This window comes from Cherax quadricarinatus, chromosome 21 (genome assembly GCF_038502225.1).
Source record: "Cherax quadricarinatus isolate ZL_2023a chromosome 21, ASM3850222v1, whole genome shotgun sequence".
NCBI lineage: Eukaryota > Metazoa > Arthropoda > Malacostraca > Decapoda > Parastacidae > Cherax > Cherax quadricarinatus.
Genome location: NC_091312.1, coordinates 11,275,317 through 11,297,621, shown reverse-complemented (window position 1 = coordinate 11,297,621; position 22,305 = coordinate 11,275,317). Strand labels below are relative to the sequence as shown.

At 41.4% G+C, this 22,305-nt stretch overlaps 1 protein-coding gene across 1 annotated transcript in view; it reads left to right on the top strand.

Annotated features, from left to right (window-relative positions):
- Positions 1 to 22,305, top strand: part of LOC128689005 (uncharacterized) — a 37,113-nt gene that overhangs the window by 4,282 nt on the left and 10,526 nt on the right. Inside the window, exons 8-17 of the mRNA XM_070087227.1 lie at positions 45 to 253; positions 773 to 884; positions 1,766 to 1,990; positions 2,342 to 2,434; positions 2,559 to 2,642; positions 3,311 to 3,430; positions 3,557 to 3,679; positions 4,540 to 4,711; positions 4,829 to 4,997; positions 16,090 to 16,343. Coding sequence (XP_069943328.1) covers positions 45 to 253; positions 773 to 884; positions 1,766 to 1,990; positions 2,342 to 2,434; positions 2,559 to 2,642; positions 3,311 to 3,430; positions 3,557 to 3,679; positions 4,540 to 4,711; positions 4,829 to 4,997; positions 16,090 to 16,343 — 1,561 coding nt within the window. The remainder of the gene's footprint in view (positions 1 to 44; positions 254 to 772; positions 885 to 1,765; positions 1,991 to 2,341; positions 2,435 to 2,558; positions 2,643 to 3,310; positions 3,431 to 3,556; positions 3,680 to 4,539; positions 4,712 to 4,828; positions 4,998 to 16,089; positions 16,344 to 22,305) is intronic.

Below are 22,305 nucleotides of genomic sequence, written 5' to 3'. Positions count from 1 at the left end.
AAACTTAAGTTGTTGCACTTCTGTTTAACAAATTTTCCCTTCAGGATGAGGACAGTGCCCAGACAATGCACTCGGAGAGCGGTCTAGGCACGATCATCTTCGCCACCCCCGTCACACACCTGGGTTACGGAGAGACTTTCAAAGATTTCCACGGCATCATAAAGAAGGATCGGTTTTTAATTACTTTCAGAGCAGGGGAGAACAGCCAGCAGTTCCACGGCATAAACATCGACGCTACAGGGATTGCCAGCGGGTGAGTGGTTGCTTGTGCAGTTCTGAAAGTTAAAGGGCAGCTCTTGGTGGAGGCTGAAGCCCTCGCTAATTCATAGGCCTCCAAATAGTCTAGTTCCCCTCCCCCCCCCCTTTTTTTCCGACCATCTTGCCCCTAGAGGGAGGTTCCTTGATGCTGGTGAAGGGCTCTTGATCTTTAATTGGATCTGTGCTCCAGTTCCCTGAACTAAGCCTGAATAGTCGCCCCACACCCGCTGTATAATCCTACGGGTTTAGCGCTTCCCTTTGATTATAATAAACGGTTAAGCCCCCCCCCCCCCCGCAGTTTTTTTACAATTTCTGAAGCCGCTCCCTACTGATACTTAGCCTTCACTTAATTATAGCAATTTTAAAAGCTGTTGGTTTACTTTGAATTTAAAGCACAGAGTAAGAATTAAGAGCTTTTAGTTTTATTCCATAGGGAAGCCTCTACTTAAAGCGGTAAGAATAGTGGTAAAATCTAGCTTTATTAAATTTGTCAAAACCTGACTTGTATTTCCAGGTTGTCTGAAGTGTGGCACGCCGTTGGGAGCGAGATGAGAGCATGGCAGAGCGGAGGAAGAGTCATGCTGGCAGTTCTAAGTGACGCAGAACTGCTAATTTACGAACTGAAGGTCAGTACGTATTTGCTCGTTGTCCCTTAGTCTCGAGAGTACCTGATCAACGTCCTGGTTAACAAGCTTAGTCAATTTTAGCATTTATAAATTTCATTTAGTAAACCAATTTTTAGATTCTCCAAATTTTAACTAAAAACAAAAAACTGAAGAGTTCAGAATGAAAATTTTAATTATTTCCTAACAAACCATGGTGCTGCATAAATATCGGGGCAGTACTCGTGTTGAATATACACGAGGAGATAGCTTGATATTCTCTTCCAAAGTAACTGGAGCTATACTCTTATCTTTTATAACTACTCCCATGGCGTTCTAATACTCCCTATGGGCTTAGCGCTTCCTCCATGAATATGAATCGCTTGTGTTAAGTCTTGGTTAAAGAAAGTTGTGCAGAAAAAATAGAATTATAACACTTAATTTTATACAAAGTTTTACTTCTCAATTTGAATAATTTCTTAACACAGTATTTGTCTATATTCTAATCCCTGATATGGTTCTAACCAGGTATCCGCAAATTTCCTCTCCCTACGGTCCCAAACAGGCGAGTCTTCAAAGGCTCGGTATAGTTTGTTACTCCCATAGTGCCCACTTTATATATATATATATATATATATATATATATATATATATATATATATATATATATATAATATAAATTCGACAAGCCTGAATTTTAAATGGGGGGGGGGGGGAATGGAGTAGGTATCAATTTAACATTACTAGGACACTTTACTGGGAAGCACTAAAACTTTCTAAGGACTAGTCAAACGGCTACTTAAAGTTCATGAGTAGTGTTTATATATACACTGAAAGCAACATTGAATTAGGTGGTAGCAAACTTTGCACTTCACCAAAACTCTGAACTACTTTTGCACTTTCAGGCCAACCAGTGGCACGAATATCGGGCGAGGAACTTGCAGACACTAAGCCTGGGTACATCCATAGTCTACTGGCAGAGCTTCTGCATGGGGTTTGAGAACTACCTGGTGGTGGTGACACGTAAAGCGGCTCGCCTTTACCTTCACTCTGGCATGCTCTACCATGGTGTCCAGGACCTCTCGCCCAGCCACGGAATCTCGTTCTTCAGAGCCATCGTGCCATTGTCTGTAAGATATGAAACTTGATGAAGCTGCTAATCAATAGGTGTATTCTTACTAATTTCTACACTGCCTTCATAAAGCATTAATAGCCCTTGTATTTAAAATGGCCTACAATTTGAGTAATGAAATGTCGTGGATCATATCCTCTAGCAGGAAGAAATAATGGGTATCCTTTGCAGGTGGCAGTAGTATCACTAAATTTAGAATATTGAAACTGGTTGACTTTTAGTTTTTTTTTCTTCCTGTGGAATGTGTAAACAAAGCTGTAAATTCTAAAGTGCTTGTTAGAAAAAAGTTAATGGAAGTGTCAAAAATAATGTAAACCTGAACCTCGCTGAGGGCACGTTCTCCCTATAGATCCCATCGTGGAGGGGTAAGGCTGTACTGCTCACTGGAGAGGCAAAGAAGATTCTCGCCTACGTCTGGAATGACACTCAGATGGTTCAGATGGTAATCTTAACATCTCTAGGTGGCAATTTTGTTCCTTCTGATATTCTTACTTGTACTAAAGATGTATAACCTACAAACTGAATGATGAAAGCTTAAAGGTACATACTAAGTCATAATTTTGCAGAGTTATGTGAAGGATTTGGAAGTATCTATCTCTGACTGGTATAGTGTGTACGCCCACGCTGACATGAAACTGGACTCAAACCTGGTAAGTTGCTTAATAGCAAATTTCAAGTTTCTCGTAACGTATACTTGTACGGGGATAAAAAAAAAAAACCTAAATTGACTACCCTATCATGTGTGGTTTCCCGTGTCATGTACGGGACCTATCCTATGACTAAATTAAAATTTGACACTGGAGCTTCGCTCCAAAATTTGGGGCTACTGATACTTTGAAATACATTAACTGCCTATCCCTAAATATTTTGTCAAGACTATTCTATACATAAATATTAATTTTCAATCAGAGCTGGAAAGGGGGAACCACCCAAAATATTTGGATGTAAAGGAAGACATTGACACTTCTACACAACTGTAGAGCAGCGTCAGTATCCTGAAATTGAAAATAACCCAGCTTAATTATGAAACTACCTATCCTAAAATACCCATTGACTATAGGACAAAGCTAGGCTGCATTACATAAATGAGGCCGCGCATTTAAAGTTTGCACATGTGCATATACACTTTCCTTTATCTAGTGTAAAGAAAGTAATTTTTTATAATAGAGGGGAGGGAACCTCTATTTCTGTGTGGAAGTACCGATGGTCAGTCGGGCATTGTTCAGTTATTTGGATTTGGGAAGACGGGTAGGCACAGCTAAATTACCATAAGAAAAAAAATCTTAATCTATTCTTAGCTGGAAATGCACTTTGACAGGTGGTCGTGCCAACAGGCCTAGGCCTAGTCAGACTGGAGGTGAAGGCTGTGCTCGAGGACCTTCCTGACCCTGTAATTGTACAGACGCAGGAGCTGCAGAACATGATGAACAGTCTTGAGGCAAGTTTTATTTTTTTTAATAGTGGTGGGGAAACTATAAATTTAACTTAGTTTTAAGTTGAAACTGAGCAAATTTGTTAGTAATAATTTACGGTTACTAAACTTAACCCCATTTCCTTTGTATAGGTTGAATTTCAGCGGCAATCTAATGTGATTGTGCTCGCCCAGGAGAGACTGAGCCACACCATAGATGGGCATAACACTATAAATGCAGACATAACCATCGTCAATGGTATTTTAGTCAATGAGGTAAGGGTGAACTTGCATAGTAGAAAATTTAGTGCATTAGTTCCGTATTTTAATACAGCTTTTGTGATTAGGAGTATGTAGCGTTAATATTCTTTATTCTACATAGCAAAGACTTAAATAGCCTAACATACATAAGGTGGATTACCAATGGATCCATGTTTAAGAAGGCTCTGGACAGGCACCCAGTCATTACTTGACCAGCCGGGGTGGTTCGTACGTCTGAGTTTGGCCAACAGTAACAGCCTGGTTGATCACATCCTGATCCACCACGAGGCCTGGTCTCTGACCAGGCCGCGGGGGCGTTGACCCCCCACGGTTGACCCCCTCTCCAGGTGAACTTAACATGTACAAAAAATTTTCAGATTACTGTGAAAGGTTCGTAGCTAATTTTGGTTTACATCTTCCATGTACTAGTGAAGTGCTCAAGCTAACACTCTACCTTTTAAGTTTAAACTTTTAGCATTGTGAACGCGCACACCTTGACAAAGCCTTTTCTTCTGAAGTGTTCAAACATTTTAATAAATGGCTGCTGCATCTTAACGGAATAAGTTAATTTGTCAACGGAACTAGGTAGTTTACTTTCAAAATTTTCTTTTCGTAACAGGATAAATTGGATTTTAATCACTTTAAATGGGGGATGAAGTTCCCAGGCAACTTGAATGCCTCGTGATGGCTTAAATGTCAGAAACTGCTTAATGCCGCATTCCACACTTCATTGCAAATAAAAGGTGCCTGAGCTTATGAAGAAAAGTCCAGCCACCGATAGATCTACAAAGTTTAGAATCCCTACACAATTTTTGGAAAATCCTGTAGTGATAGTGAAGATTTTAAAACTAGTTTTCACAACTTTCTCCTGACAGACTTTGGACACGGGTGAGCTGAATGCTGACACAATTAGGTTGGAACAAGTGACTTCTGATGGGCAAGTAATTTATCAGGGGTATCGGGACCACATGAATAGACTTGGATACTACGACAGGGTCTTGGATACGCTGAATACCAGTCTATCGAGCCTTCACGCTAAATTAGATGGTAAGCAAACATTGGGTGGGAATGCACTAGGAAACTAGCAAAAGTATTCAAAAAGTGTTAAGACTGCCATTCCTTAATGTTAATTCTCAATCTCGTGTCTTAATTCTGTATCGTCAGACGCTGTGCCTGCCTCGGGCACCAACCGTCTCATTAGTGGGACAAAGACGCTGGTACAGGGAGGTCTGAGGATAAACACGCTTTCTGCTGACCACATCACTGTCGGGAAACCCCTTGATGTTAATGGTAACCTTTACCCTTTGGACGATATCCTTCAAGGTTTGGTCAGGTAGGTTAGTTTTTTTTTCCTTTTCCTTCTTGGAAAGGTACAAACTTGCCTCCAGGCCCGTGGCAGAGTTAACTCAATGTCTGGGGTTCGATTCCCGGCAAGGGTAGAAAGTGTTTACTTTACACCAGTCTAGTGTTCACCCATCGGTAAAATAGGTACCTGGACTGTGGGACAAAATTGACCTAATTTACCCGAAGTGCTCTGCAGAAAGAAACTTCGTATAGTATGTGACTGATGTCGGCTAGGACTATATATGCCTTTTACATGTAGAAATATTAAAGTTTAGTATTTTAATGGGGTAATCCGGACCTTATAGTTGATCTGGGAGTGGGGGGGGGAGCAATGACTAGACTTCTATTATCCTTCAGCATGCAAACTCTTTAAATGGTTCCTGCACTCCTGTCGAGCTTGCTTGCACAAGTGATTTGGTACTTTGATTATTACCTCTAAAACAAATCTCTTGTATAACTATGCTTCCATAATGGTAATTTTCAATCTCCTTAAAGTTTAGTTTTTTTACTTTTAAACTCCATCTGCCTTGATAGGGAGTGCAGTAAGCTGTTATGGGACGAAATTCATAAGAAATCTATATATGAAAATGTTGTGATAATGGAAAATTTTAACTTGAGACAAATTGATTGGAACAATGACGGGAAAACTCGACTAGTGACTTTCTTGATACGGTTCAGGATTGCCTTTTCGAACAGGTTGACAGAACCAACTAGACGAAACAATCTGCTTGACTTGGCAAGAACCAACGAAGATTCGCTAATCTTGAGGTTAATGATGAGCTTGAAGTGATCCCAAATCGCTTAATTTCAATATATCGTGGAATTACTCTGATAACTGCAATAAAATGTCCCAGATTTTCCCCTTGGCAGACTTGATGGGACAGAAAAATTACCTGGGTGGGCTAAATTGGGATGTCCTGACAGTCGGGTAGGTGGTTGGTTGCCAATAGGACTATTTTTCAGAGCGTAGTTCTAGCTGCCCAGACAACTTTTGTTCAGAGTAGGGAAATTAGATCTAACAAAAATGATCCCAGATGGATGAACAATAGATTAAAACATCTCATTGGTCAAGAGGCATATATATATATATATATATATATATATATATTATAGGCGTATCAAGAGGGGATGGGCAGTTAATATATTAAATTAGAGAAATGAAGGAATAAGAAAAGCAAAAAGGGATTGAGGCTAAGGTCGCAAGGGATTCAAAGACTAACCCAAAAGGGTTCTTTCAGGTATACAGAAGTAAGATTAGGGACAAGATTGGCCCACTTTAGAGTAACTCTGGTCAGATCACTGATAGTGATAAGGATGTGTGAAATTCTAAATACCTTCCTCTGGTTTTCACCCAGGAAAATACTACCTATATTCCTGAAAGATTATGTAGAACATGACGATGATAAACTAGTTAAGAATGCAGTAACTAGTGACATGGTCCTCGGACAAAGAAACTAAAACCTAAAAAGTCCCCAGGCCCTGATGAACTGTTTGAAAGGGCGTTAAAGGAATGTTAAGAGGAACTTGGCATACCTTTGGTTAGTCTTTTTAACCTATCACTACAAACTGGCATAGTGCCTGATAAGTGGAAAATGGCAAATGTAATGCCTATAAGGCAGGTGACAGGTCCTTTGCTTCGAGCTATAGACCAATAAGCCTTGCCTACATGTTGAAAAAATTTATGGAATTAATAATTGCTGAAGCAATTCGTAGCCATCTTGACGGGCACAGATTGATTAATGAATCTCAACAAGGTTTCACAAAGGGCCGTTCCTGTCTCAAGAATTTACTTTTTTCACTGTTTGAGGAGGTAATCATTGTAATGAATATGATACTGTGTATATGGACTTCACAAGGCTTTCGATAGTTCCACACCAAAGACTATAGAGGAAACTTAAGGCACATGGACTGAATCAGTCTATTCTAATCATGGAGTGCTCTAATTTCCTTGCTAGAATGAATTGGACGGCCTATTTTGGTGTCATCAGTAAATTTGCTAAACTATATTCCCTCATCTCTGTAAATTGTGAACAAAGGGCCCAACACTGACCCATGTTAGCTAAGACACACGTGCAACAGTTAGCTATCTTTATTTCGAAGTTTCGCCTACACAGTAGGCTTCTTCAGTAGAGTACAGAAAAGTTGATAGCAGAAGACTTGAAAGACTGTAATCAGTCCATCGCCCTTAAAGTTTGAGGTGGTCAGTCCCTCGGTCTGGAGAAGAGCATTGTTCCATAGTCTGAAACAATATGGAGTTGAAGTGACAGGATGGAGCCTTATAAACGCTATATAAGGCTCCATCCTGTCACTTCAACTCAGTGTTTCAGACTATGGAACAATGCGCTTCTCCAGACCGAGGGACTGACCACCTCAAAACTTTAAGGGTGGTGATGGACTGATTACATAGTCTTCGTCTCTTCTGCTTCTATCAACTTTTCTGTACTCGACTGAAGCCTACTGTGTAGGCGAAAGGTTTCGAAATAGATACCAAACTGTTGCATATGTCTTGTCTAACAACCTGTCGGTATTTTATACCATTTTCATGTTCAAACTGACCCCTGTGGAACACAGCTTGTGACACGCCCCTATCCTGATTTCTATCCATTTAGGCAAACGCTCGGCTGCCTATTTGTCAACCGTGCCTCTACCCAGGAAAATTTCTACTATTCAGTGTAAACATTCAAATGGTATAAACAACCGACAGGTTGTTAGGCAAGACATGTGCAACAGTTAGGCATCTTTATTTCGAAACTTTTCGCCTACACAGTAGGCTTCTTCAGTAGAGTACAGAAAAGTTGATAGAAGCAGAAGAGACTTGGAGACGATGTAATCAGTCAATCAATCGCCCTTTAAGTTTTGAGGTGGTCAGTCCCTCAGTCTGGAGAAGAGTATTGTTCCATCGTCTGAAACAATATGGAGATCTGTACTCTACTGAAGAAGCCTACTGTGTAGGCGAAACTTTTCAAAACTGATACCTAACTGTTGCATGTCTTACCACTATTCAGTGTACTTTTTCTCAACAGCCTCTGATGGGCAACTATGAAAAGCCTTGCTGAAATCCATAACTATCATATTAGATACAATGATCTACCTCCTCAAATACCCAAGTGAAGAAAGTAAATTGCTAAGATAGGAACACCCCTTTGTAAAACCATGCAGATATTCATTAATGAATTTGCCTTTTAAAGATTGCTACGAATTGCTCCGGCAATTAGATTCCATAAACTTGGTAACTATGGAGGTTAGGCTTATTGGTCTATAGTTCGAAGGACCTGTCCCCTGCCTTGTAAATAGGAATTAAATTTGTCATTTTCCACTTGTCTGGCAGTATGCCAGTTCGTAGTCATGTATTGAAATTAGCCAAAGGTATGCAAAGTTCTTTACATTCCTTAAAAACCCCCATTGCAGACATTTCATAAAGGCCTGGAGATTAGTTTCAACCTTTAAGGATTGTATCGCTAGTTACCCTAATCGTGCATAGTTTAGTCCTGTTCTACAAAATTCATTTCTGGAATTTCGCTAGTATCTTCCCGAGTAAAAGCTGAAAGGAAGTAGGTACTGAAGAGTTCACATATCTTTAATAGTAGCCTATCTTCCTAATCATACGTGTATACCTGAAAGAACTCTTGGGTTATTCTTCGAATCCCCTACGACTTCAGCTTCATAATCCCTTTATGCTTTTCTTTTTTAATTGATTATATTGATTTCTTAACTGCTTTCCCTCTTCAAATACGCCTATGTGCCTCTTCTTGATCAAACTTTTTAATCTCTCCATTTGGGAATATTTTTTAGATATAATTTCCCTACTCGGGACAAGTAATCTGGGCAGCTAGCACTAGGCTCTAAAATAAGTCTTATTGGCAACCAAACCTACCTTCCTGACCCATAGTAAGGTCATACCAGGTTAGCCCATCCAGGTAATTTTTCGGTCCCATGAAGACGGCCAAGCGGAAGTCTGGGACAGTGACTTTATTGGTATAAACCTTGGTAATAGACTAGTTGGTTTAGAAAGACACGTAAGGAAACACTGACACATTAGAAAACGTTTCGGTCCTGGGACCTTTATCACTATTGCAGTTATCTGGACAATTCCATTATATATTGGAACTGACTAGATTGCTTTCCCCTAGCTCATCATTAACCTCTAAATTAAAACCAAGAGATTCCTTGTTGGCAAGAACAGTACTAGATTGTTCCTTCTAGTTGGTTCTGTCGCAGTTTTAAAAAGCAATTCTGAACAGTATGTCGCTAGACTTGATATTTCCTGTAGGTTACAATAAATTTTGGTTAAAATCTCCCATTAACACTCATCATAGACTCCTTGTGAATTTCTTACTATAGCAGCCTAACACACACACACACACCCCGTCAATGTTTGGGAGGGGGGGAGGGCGGCGGCGGCTATATATCGCACCCAAAAATTTTCATTACCTTCGAAAAACTGGAGCCAAACAGTGTCCTGTTTCTAATTTTACATCTTGTCCAACATAAAAATTTAAATTATCAAACATGCATCCCCACTCCACCACTTCCTGTTGATCCTGTGGGGAATAGTTTTTGACTGTTGCATTCAAAAGGAATTTTTCAAATAGAATATTCTGTTGTAGCAATAATAACTATTACCTGCACTTGCAAGTAATCTTAGCTAAACTATTTGTATAGCAAACCTTAAAGAGCGTCACTAGTGTTGAAAAATTGCATTGCATTTACTAGGAACTTTATTTTAAATGCAGTCTTTTAAAACCTGTCCCTGGGTTATCCTAGTAATCTGCTATTGTGCAAGAATGGTATATAATACCGACAAGATGAAATTAAGACTCGTGTGCAACATCTGGGTATCTTTATTGTAGACTTTCGCCATCCAGTGGCTTTATCAATATAAATTCTAGGACATGCCTTGAAGACAGTAGGACTACAGAAGATAAGGTAATCAGTCCCTCAACCTGATTACCTCATCTTCTGTATATAGTCCTACTGTCTTCAAAGTATGTCCTAGAATTTATTGATAAAGCCACTGGATGGCGGAACGTCTACAATAAAGATGCCCAGATGTTGCACATGTCTTAATTACATCAATATCTGCTGTCCTAACCATAATACTGCAGCCTAATACATTAGCTGTATGGGTGTGTGGGGAAACTCAGTTTAAATTCCTAGACAAGTAATCAATGACCCCCCCCCTAAAACGAATTGGCTAATGTAACCACTCCACCCCCCCCCCCCCCCCGAGATGAACCCCATCCCTTGCATACATATGCTTACCATACAATTTGTCAGTTATCAATGAATGGGACTGAAAGTTCCTTGCAGTACCTATCTACCCAGCAATTTATACAAATTGTTCTAGACATCCATTCATTGCCTTTCTAGGCAAAATGCTACACATGACTGCAATCCCTCCCTTCTACCTGACTATGTGCAAGACAGGTATACAATACCGACAAGATGAAAGTTAAGACACTTGTGCAACATCTGGTTATCTTTATTGTAGAAGTTTCGCCATCCAGTGGCTTTATCAATACAAATTCTTGGACATAATTAGAAAACAGAACTATATACAAAAGATGAGGTAATCAGTCCCTCAGCCTTGGAGGTGGTGTTTACAACACCGTGGTTGTAGAGATTCTGAAGCACAGGTAAAGCAAACAAGTTTAGGTAAGATCCCAATGGGATGAGCGGGGAAGACGGGACAGATGAATAGCTCTGGAGAGGAGTGTTCTTAGTAAGAGAAATACAGCCAGGGCTTAACCCAGCAGCTAAGGCGATCGTGGGGCAGACTTGAGAACAGGAATAGCAGGGACTGTTGCATTGAACTTGTGGTAGTTGAAGTCTTGAATCTTGAGTAGCTGGCAGCAGGCTAGGTCACATCAGAGGGTAGAACACGTATGGGAGTTATAGGAGTACCGAGGAGGCAGGTTAGCAATGGAGCCATTTTCGAACTTTTTGAAGCTGCTTCTAGATAGGTGGTATAATTTAGCCTTGTTGCTGAAGGTGAAACGTAGAGGCTTGATGAACTCAAGAACTTGGGTGAGTGTGAAGTGAAGCGGTGATTCACATGCATACTTGACTGTTCCAGCACAAAGGCTTTTGTAGAGTTCAGTACAGGTCATGGTGTCAGTATTTGAAGTGTAAAAGGTAAGGTTTTCCCATGAGGGTTTACTGGAGTCGTCGTTATCATCATCCTTTTCTGGAGTGAATTCACTGGGAGAATCTACAATGGTGGTAGCAGGTGACTGAGGGTAGACAGGAGCAGCTGTGAGGTGTAACAGCAGGCTGGGAGAGGTGGGAGACGGTGGCTGAGGCAACTTGATCAACGTTGTCAGCGGTGGAAGTGGTTACAGAAGTTATAAGAGCAGTTGCTTGGGCAGGAGACAGGTCTGCAGGTGCAGTAAAGTTCATGACGTTGGGAAGGATCTTGATGTCTGCTGAAGGTGTGGAGTCCGGAAAATTGAAGGCAGGCATGTTGTTCAGACTGAATAGTTCGTTAATAGTGGTGTTGAAAGTGCCGGGGTTTGCTGCGTTTGCAAGGTGTGCATACACCATGCAGTACAGCACCTTGGAGGGAGCACCGTCGGGGAGTGGAGAGAGGGAGTTGCTGGGCAATGGTGCCTGTAGATTAGCGTGGAGTCTTGATGGTGTCTGTTTGTGGTTTGGTTATTGCAGCACATGTCGGTGAATTGGAGGTCTTCAGAACTTTAGTTTTCTTCAATATGATTTCTTTCCTGAGTGGGCACTTAGCTGAAAGGGTATGATTACCCTTGCAGTTAAGACATGTTGCTGTAGTAATGGTGCAGGATCTGAAATAGTGTCCATCATTCCCACATTTTTGAACAAAACTTTTTCTTGATGGGGGCAGTCCTTGGTGTGATTATAGGAGTAGCAGGTCCAGCAGTGGGAGATGTATGTGATACGTTCTTGTCCTATATGACTTGGGGTGAATGTGGTAATGAGATGGCCAGACCGTCAGAGAGCGCTTGGGCAGCCATGGAGATGTCTGAGAATGTAATCTTTAGCATAGATGAGGCGTTGGGGGTCTTTGAGATGCTGTCTACCGAGGCCCAGGCGTTTTGTTCAATAGATGTCTTCAGTGCTTCAGTAGAGGTGACGATATTGTCCAGTCTTTTCACGAAGACCGAACGTTTCGACTTCAATAATGGAGACTGGGATAGTGAATTGTTTGTAGGGTCCTGATTGAAGAGTCGTCCATTAGTTTTAGTGCTTCCGTGTCGTCTGTGCAGACGACAATTAAGAGTCGGAGAGTGGATTGCCGTAAATTTGACCTGCAGGCAGGTCCTAACGACGGTAGATAAAGCTAACTTCGAAGAGTCATTTATTGCACCATTCAGGCTTGATTTCTCACAAGATTCGACAGCATTGTGAAAAGGATATCACTTTTGTAGAATATAAAGTCTACACCCCGACGGGGTCGGAGAGAGGCTTCTTGCGGTGTAGAGCAACTGTATGATCGGACTGTCAAGCACAGGTAAGGAGACTGGCGCTTGTATAGGCGTCAGTGAAGAGGGACGTGTAGCAGACGAGGGCAGTCACTGGTAGGCGGGATTCCCCAGTGGAATTAGGTCCTTCCCAAATTAATGGGCTAGCTGTAGTAGCGAAGGTCATGTAGATGTCCTCAATAAAGATACCATGTTGCAGTGCCTGACAAGTTGTGCAAGTCAGGTATAAAATACCGACAAGATGAAAGTTAAGACAGTGCAACATCTGGTTATCTTCATTGTAGACGTTACGCCATCCAGTGGCTTTATCAATACAGATTCTTGGACATAATTAGAAAACAGAAGGACCTACTTCCACTGGGGAATCCCGCCTACCATTGACTATGCCCTAGTCTGCTACGTCCCTATTCACTGACTCCTATATAAGCGCCAGTCTCTTTACCTGTGCTTGCCGCTTGATCAGTCCGATCAGTTGCTCTACACCGCAAGAAGCCTCTTCGACCCCCCCCCCCCGGGGTGTAGAATTTATATTCTACAAACGTCACGGCCTTTTCACAATGCTGTCAAAATAGTGTGAAAATCAAGCCTGTGAATGGTGCAATAAGACTACTCGAAGTTAGCTTTAGCTACCGTCGTTAGGACCTGCCTGCAGGTCAAATTTACGGCAATCCACTCTCAAACTCCTTCATTGTCTGCACAGACGACACGGAAGCACTAAAACTAATGGACGACTCTTCAAATCAGGACCCTACAAACACACATTCACTCTATCCCCGTCTCCATTCTTGAAGTCTAAACGTTCGGTCTTTGTGAAAAGACTGGACAATATCGTCACCTCTACTGAAGCACTGAAGACATCTCTTGAGGAACAAAACACCTGGGCCTCTGTAGACAGCATCTCAAAGATCCCTAACGCCTCATCTATGCTAAAGATTACATTCTCGACATCTCCATGGCTGCCCAAGCTCTGACGGTCTGGCCATCTCATATTACCACATTCGCCCATATTACCACGTTTCACAAATCTCCCACTGCTGGATCTGCTACTCCTATAATCACACCACCAAGGACTGCCCCCCATCAAGAGTAAGTTTTGTTCTAAATGTGGGAATGGAAAAGATTTCAGATCCTGCACCATTACTACAGCACCAACATGTCTTAACTGCAAGGGTAATAATCATACCCTTGCAGCTAAGTGCCCACTCAGGAAAGAAATCAGATTGAAGAAAAAAAGTTCTAAACGCCTCCAATTCACCGACATACGCTGCAATAACCAAACCAGACACCATCAAGACTCTACACTCTAATCTACAGCCACCATCGCCCAGCAGCTTCCTCTGTCCACTCCCCGACGGTGCTCCCTCCAAGGTGCTGTACTGCATGGTGTATGCACACCTTGCAAACGCAGCAAGCCCCGACACTTTCAACACTATTAACGAACTATTCAGTCTGAACATGCCTGCCTTCAATTTTCCGGACTCCACACCTTCAGAAGACATCCTCAAGATCCTTCCCAACATCCTGAACTTTTCTGCACCTGCAGACCTGTCTCCTGCCCAAGCAACTGCTCCTGTAACTTCTATAACCACTTCCACCGCTGACAACGTTGATAAAGTTGCCTCACCCACTCTCCCACCTCTCCCAGCCTGCTGTTACACCTCACAGCTGCTCCTGTCGACCCTCGGTCACCTGCTACCACTATTGTAGATTCTCCCAATGAATTCACTCCAGAAGAGGAAGATAAGGAAGACTCCAGTAAACCCTCATGGGAAAACCTTACCTTTCACACTTCTTCAAATACTGACGCAATGACCTGTACTGAACTCTACAAAAGCCTCGGTGCTGGAACAATAAAGTATGCATGTGAATCACCGCTTCACTTCACACACCCAAGTTCTTGAGTTCATCAAGCCTCTAAGTTTCACCTTCAGTAACAAGGCTTAACTATACCACCTATCTAGAAGCAGCTTCAAAAAGTTCGAAAATGGCTCCATAGCCAACCTGCCTCCTCAGTTACTCCTATAACTCCCATTTGTGTTGTACCCTCTGTGACCTAGCCTGCTGCCAGCTACTCGAGATTCAAGACTTCAACTAAAAGTTCAATGCAACAGTCCCTGCTATTCCTGTTCTCAAGTCTGCCCCACGATCGCCTTAGCTGCTGGGTTAAGCCCTGGCTCTCTAAGAGCTCTTCTCCAGAGCTATTTATCATGTCCCATCTTCCCCGCTCGTCCCATGGGGATCTTACCTGAACTTGTTTGCTTGCTTTGCTTACCTGTGCTTCAGAATCTCTACAACCACGGTGTTGCAAACACCACCTCAAAGGCTGAGGGACTGATTACCTCATCTTTTGTATATAGTTCTGTTTTCTAATTGTCCAAGAATCTGTATTGATAGCCACTGGATGGCGAAAAGTTTACAATAAAGATAACCAGATATTGCGCAAGTATCTTAACTTTCATCGACCTGACTATGGCTGACCTATACTTATCCAGCAGCTCCTGTCTCCTGCCCTTCCTGAGGTCATTTCCACCAGCACAGATAATGGGTTTGTTCCCATTACCTGAAACATCCAACCTGCTTCCTATGTACAAACACCAGCTCCTGAGGCACACCCTCTGACCTTCGTTACAAAGGGCACGGTCCATGTATCTTGCCTGAGAATCTCCTACAATTAGAATATTACCTTGATTAGCAGGGGAAGTTGGTACTTTCAACCTCGCTAACCACTGAAGTGCACTCTTCCTGGAGAACAGAATTTATTTCCTACCTTCACATCTTCCCTATTAACCTTCCTTGTCTTCCAGAGTTGTGAACCGCTTGCCACTTAAAGCGGCTCCAACTCTTTATCTCGCTGCTAGTATCCTTTTCAGTTCCAACCCTCTCTCCCAAATCCATCTAGGTGAAGCTTCAGCCTCTTTTCTCCTGAAGTAGAACCTCCAACACTTTAACACTAATATTCCAAAGCACTACAGCAGGCAATGGTGCTCGGTAACCTCCCCACGCTAATTCCCAGGCAGCTTAGGACAAAAACCACACGTGACCTTTGACCACACGGGGCTGTTTATCCAAAGAGCTAAATTTTCCATCCCTTTCCTTGAATCGAACCTGAATGCCTCCCATTCCGCAGGTGGTATTCCCATAAAGGAAATTTATTCAGATTGATCGGACGCATTGTTAGATCCACGGCATTGGTTATACTGCGCAATGTGCGGCTACCTCCAGTTGGAGTCTCTCGCAAGGTTATCTGGAAATGGGGGGGATGGTTCTGTACCTTCCTGGAAAGAAAAATGGCATTAACTTTAGCGGGTTATGGTATCTAATCAGGTCTTTGCAGGGAAATTTTTTGTAGTTTGATCTAACTTCAATTAAATCTGAAATTCTAATATACCTAACACCCACATCCCCCTTTAAGTTTTTAGTCTTAAAGGTTTTAATTTTCTTAATTTCTCTGCCATTTGACATCGTAAACTTTTACTGTTTACACGCTATCCTTTTAGATAACTCAAAACGGCAGACGTGGAGAAAAAAAAAATACTTTAGGCATCTTTCTCAATATCTTCTACATCCCAGAACAGTTGGTAAATTCTTGGTTGGTGGGAAAGTAAAGGTACCTACATTCACTTGTAGGTATAATGACACTCGTACCATCGCTGGCCGCAAGACACTACTGAACACACTGACTGTTGGGAACTTGTACACTGATCTCCTGGATGACGTCCCGGTGAGTGATCTTGTCACCACGGATGGCTCTGACACCATCGTCGGTGCATCCTTCCTAAACGGCTTGAGGGCGAACATCATAAATGTGACACCAGGAGGGATGGTAGGAGGTATTGACCTCTCGGAAGAAGCAGTGTTACTGACTGGAGAAGCCAGATTAGGTAAGATTTTGTCAGCCAGTTTGCTCAGTCATAATTACTTCCAGATTGTTTGTGAATTAATAGAACTTGACACTGAAGTGTAAAATTCATTCTTTAACCCGTAAACTGTCCAAGCAGATCTACGTTCACATGTGTAGTGCTACAAAAGTTTTTTACTTTCAAATGAAGAAAAAAAAATTTTTTACATTCAAATGTTGAAAAAACGTATAAGTTTGGACCGTTTACGGGTTAAAGATGCGGCTTTGTTCTACAAACATTTGCTTTGCTTACCCAGATTTAAATATTTAGTGGAGAATAGGCTTTCTTTACCTGTTAATGATTTAAACATTATCTTAGTCAAAAGCTCCGCTGAAAGCCAAAAATTTGAAAGGTCTTTAATGTCTCATAATAATGCCAATACTTTGCAAGCAGATTAGAGGAAGTGCACTGAACTATTCGCTGAAGAAAATGTGCGTATAAATTTTAGTGCTGGATTCCTATAGTTAATTTTTCTTTAATTTAACTTTCATAGTTATGCATAATCCTCAGTACTAATGCTTCTGATCTACGGGAAAGTGCTCCGGAAAAGTTAACTTCTAATGGCTTAAATTTACCACGATTAACTCCTAGAGAGTTGAAAGCAACGGTGTTCTGTATTAAAAGCCGCAGCTTTTAAGCTCTCAAAGCACTAGTAACTATTGTAGCTTGATAGTAATCTTAGTGTAAGGTAGACCCGGCACAACTTAGCATGGAAAAATGGCAACTACATGGTTAAATAAAATTTACATAACCTTATAGCGGCAAAAAAATTAATATCGTAGCCTCTTTCGTGCGTTAAGAATCACTGTTGCCAGTTGATAACATAGAGGATCACTGCAGCAGGCCTGTTGGCCCATACTAGGCAGGTCCTTTACAATCCATCCCACTAACAAAACATTTGCCCAACCCAATTTTCAATGCTACCCAAGAAATAAGCTCATAACTATCCACTCATTTGAGTCTCGCTCAAATCCAACCCCCTTACTCGTATATTTATCCTACCTAAATTTGAAACTACTCGGTCCTAGCCTCAATAACCCAACTAGGTAGACTGTTCCACTCAACTACGCCATTTCTAAACAGATACTTTCCTATGACCTGACTAAGGGTCAGGTAGGTGGTGATGGTTGCCGATATGATGCTTTCCAGGGCATAGTTCTAGCTGCTCAGACAAATTGTTCCAAATAGGGAAATCAGATCAAACAAAAATGATCCTAAATGGATGAACAATAGATTAAAATATCTGCTCAAGAGAGGCATATATAGGCAAATCAAGAGAGGGGCAATTAAGAAATCGATATATTCACTTAGAGAGAAATAAAAAAAGGGAATTAGAAAAGCAAAAAGAGATTATGGGGTTAAAGTTGCAAGAGAATCGAAGACTAACCCAAAAGGATTCTTTCAGGTATACAGAAGTAAGATCAGGGACAAGATAGGCCCACTCAAAAGTTCCTCGGGTCAGCTCACTGACAGTGATAAGGAAATGTGTAGAATTTTTAACACGTACTTCCTCTCAGTTTTTACACAGGAGGATACCAGCGATATTCCAGTAATGATAAATTATGTAGAACAGGACGATAATAAACTGTGCACTATTAGGGTCACAAGTGACATGGTCCTTAGGCAAATAGATAAATTAAAACCTAACAAATCCCCAGGCCCTGATGAACTGTATGCAAGGGTTCTAAAGGAATGTAAAGAGGAGCTTAGGACACCTTTGGCTAATCTTTTCAACATATCACTACAAACTGGCATGGTGCCAGGTAAGTGGAAAATGGCAAATGTGATAACTATTTTCAAAACAGGTGACAGGTCCTTAGCTTCGAACTATAGACCAATAAGCCTAACCTCCATAGTGGGAAAATTTATGGAATCAATAATTGCCGAGGCAGTTCGTAGCCACCTTGAAAAGCATAAATTAATCAACGAATCTCAGCATGGTTTTACAAAGGGGCGTTCCTGCCTTACGAATTTATTAACTTTTTTCACTAAGGTATTTGAGGAGGTAGATCATGGTAATGAATATGATAGTGTATATGGACTTCAGTAAGGCTTTTGACAGGGTCCCACATCAGAGACTATTGAGGAAAATTAAAGCACATGGAATAGGAGGAGAAATTTTTTCCTGGATAGAGGCATGGTTGACAAATAGGCAGCAGAGAGTTTGCATAAATGGGGAGAAATCAGAGTGGGGAAGCGTCACGAGCGGTGTTCCACAGGGGTCAGTGTTGGGCCCCCTGCTGTTCACAATCTACATAAACGACATAGATGAGGGCATAAAGAGCGACATCGGCAAGTTTGCCGATGACACCAAAATAGGCCGTCGAATTCATTCTGACGAGGACATTCGAGCACTCCAGGAAGATTTGAATAGACTGATGCAGTGGTCGGAGAAGTGGCAGATGCAGTTTAATATAGACAAATGCAAAGTTCTAAATGTTGGACAGGACAATAACCATGCCACATATAAACTAAATAATGTAGATCTTAATATTACGGATTGCGAAAAAGATTTAGTTCTGGTTAGCAGTAATCTGAAACCAAGACAACAGTGCATAAGTGTTCGCAATAAAGCTAATAGAATCCTTGGCTTCATATCAAGAAGCATAAATAATAAGTCCTCAGGTTGTTCAACTCTATACATCCTTGGTTAGGCCTCATTTAGATTATGCTGCACAGTTTTGGTCACCGTATTACAGAATGGATATAAATTCTCTGGAAAATGTACAAAGGAGGATGACAAAGATGATCCCATGTATCAGAAACCTTCCCTATGAGGATAGACTAAGGGCCCTGAAACTGCACTCTCTAGAAAGACGTAGAATTAGGGGGGATATGATTGAGGTGTACAAGTGGAAGACAGGAATAAATAAAGGGGATGTAAATAGTGTGCTGAAAATATCTAGCCTAGACAGGACTCGCAGCAATGGTTTTAAGTTGGAAAAATTCAGATTCAGGAAGGATATAGGAAAGTACTGGTTTGGTAATAGTTGTGGATGAGTGGAACAAACTCCCAAGTACCGTTAGAGGCCAGAACGTTGTGTAGCTTTAAAAATAGGTTGGATAAATACATGAGTGGATGTGGGTGGGTGTGAGTTAGACCTGATAGCTTGTGCTACCAGATCGGTTGCCGTGTTCCTCCCTTAAGTCAATGTGACCTGACCTGACTAGGTTGGGTGCATTGGCTTAAGCCGGTAGGAGACTTGGACCTGCCTCGCATGGGCCAGTAGGCCTTCTGCAGTGTTCCTTCGTTCTTATGTTTCTTATGTTCTTATGTCCTTTCCGAGTCTAAACTTGTCTAATTTAAATCCATTACTGCGGGCTCTGAGACATCCTCAAGACTTTAATAATGTCCCCTTTATTAATACCCATCTTCCACTTGTACACTTTGATCATGTCTCCCCTCATTCTTCGTCTAACAAGAGAATGTAATTAGTCTTCAATCTTTCTTCATAAGGAAGATTTATAATGCTATGTATTAATTTAGTCATTCTACGCTGAATGTTTTCTAACTAATTTATATCCATTCTGTAATATGGAGATCAGAACTGAGCTGCATAATCTAGGTGAAGCCTTATTAATGATGTATAAAGCTGCAGTATAACCTCTGGACTTCTGTTGCTTACACTTGATATAAATCCCAATCTATTTGCCTTATTACGTACGCTTATGCATTGCTGTCTTGGTTTAAGGTTGCTGCTCACCATACCCCCCCCCCCCCCAAGTCCTTTTCGCAATCTGTATGGCTAAGTTCTACATTATTTAACTTAAAAGTGCTAGGGTTATGGACACTCCCGAGCTTCAGAACCTTGCATTTATCTAAAATGAACTGCATCTGCCACTTTTCTGACCAAGAATAGTTTGTCTAAATCCTTCTGAAGTTCCGTAACATCCACGTTTGAATCAATTATCCTACTTTTCTTTGTCATCGGCGAATTTGCTCGTATCACTAGTAATATTCTCATCTAGGTCACTGTTATAAACAACGGGCCTAAGACAGATAGATCCCTGTGGTACGCCACTTGTTACAGATCCCCACTCGGACCGAGCCTCATTTAAGCATACTCTGCTTCCTATTAGTGAGCATGAAATGTCAATTATGTTACGGTGTCAGATTGTAATTAAGTTGGTAGAATTACCGACAATATGTAAAGTAAAAGGACAAAAGTGCAACTTGTGACATTTTATTGTGGCAATGTTTCGCTCTCCAGGAGCTTTATCAAGCCATTACAAAAAATACATAGAGGGTATATATAGGCTCAGTGAGGTGCAATACTAGTGGTAGTAGTGACCAAGTTTTAATAGTAGTAATACAATATGGTAGAGCAATTAATTCGTGAGGCAAGACACGTGCAACAGTTAGGCATCTTTATTTCTAAAAGTTTAGCCTACACAGTAGGCTTCATGTCTTACCTAACATGTCTGCATGTCTTGCCTAACAGCCTGTCGGTATTTTATACCACTTTAATGTTCAATTAATTCGTACATGAGTAAAAGGATATAAAAGCTATTACTTGGGTAATAAAAATAGGTTGGACAGACTGGATAGAGGCAGCCTGTTTCAGTGTTGACTGTGCTTTGTGTAGTATAACAGAGTATGTGATGGCGGAGTTTACTGTTTTCAGGAGGGTTCTTGCTAAGACTTCAGAGATGAAGCTGCCGTTTTGTTTAATTGTATTCGAAACGGTGATCAGTGCTGATTCTAGGCGCTTGCGTCTACGGAAGTTAGTTTCTTTCATCACTAATTGGGCGTCCCTGACTTTCATGAGATTGGTGGAAATTCGGTGTTGTACACAGGCGTTTAGTTATCGTTCCTACATGCGTAAATGTGTTCGTTGAGGCGGGTGTGGAGGCTTCTTGCTGTTTCACCTACGTAAATCTGACAAGACTTACGTAGGTGAAACAGCAAGACACCTCGACACCCGCCTCAATGAACACATTTACGCATGTAGGAACGATAACTTTAACGCCTGTGTACAACACCGAAATTGTTAGATAAGACACATATGCAACAGTTATCTTTATTTCGAAACGTTTCGTCTACACAGTAGGCTTCAGTAGGACAGAAAAGTTGATAAAGCAGAAGACTTGAAGACTATGTAATCAGTCCATCACCCTTAAAGTTTTGAGGTGATGGACTGATTACATAGTCTTCAAGTCTCCTCTGCTTCTATCAACTTTTCTGTACTCGACTGAAGCCTACTGTGTAGGCGAAAGGTTTCGAAATAGATACCTAACTGTTGCACGTGTCTTACCTAACAACCTGTCTATTTTATACCATTTTAATGTTAAACACCGAAATTCCACCAATCTCGAGTCAGGGACGCCCAATTAGTGATCAAAGATGAGATTAAGACACATGTGCAACATCTGGGTATCTTTATTGGCGACTTTTCGCCATCCAGTGGCTTTATCAATACAAATTCTAGGACATAACTTGAAGACAGTAGAACTATGTACAGAAGATGAGGTAATCAGTCCCTCAACCTAGGAGTAGGTGCGAAGAGCACCATAGTCGTGGAGAATCTCCACGACTATGGTGCTCTTCGCACCTACTCCTAGATTGAGGGACTGATTACCTCATCTTCTGTACATAGTTCTACTGTCTTCAAGTTATGTCCTAGAATTTGTATTGATAAAGCCACTGGATGGCGAAAAGTCGCCAATAAAGATACCCAGATGTTGCACATGTCTTAATCTCATCTTGTCGGTATTATATACCATTCGTACAGTGATCAAAGAAACTAACTTCCGTAGACGCAAGCGCCTCGAATCAGCACTGATCAGTTTCGATTAAAATTAAACAAAACTGCAGCTTCACCATCTCTGAAGTCCTAGCAAGAACCCTCCTGAAAACAGTAAACCCTGCCATCACTCTCCTGTTATACTACACAAAGCACATTAGAGTGAACACTGAAACAGGCTGCCTCTCTCCAGTCTGTCC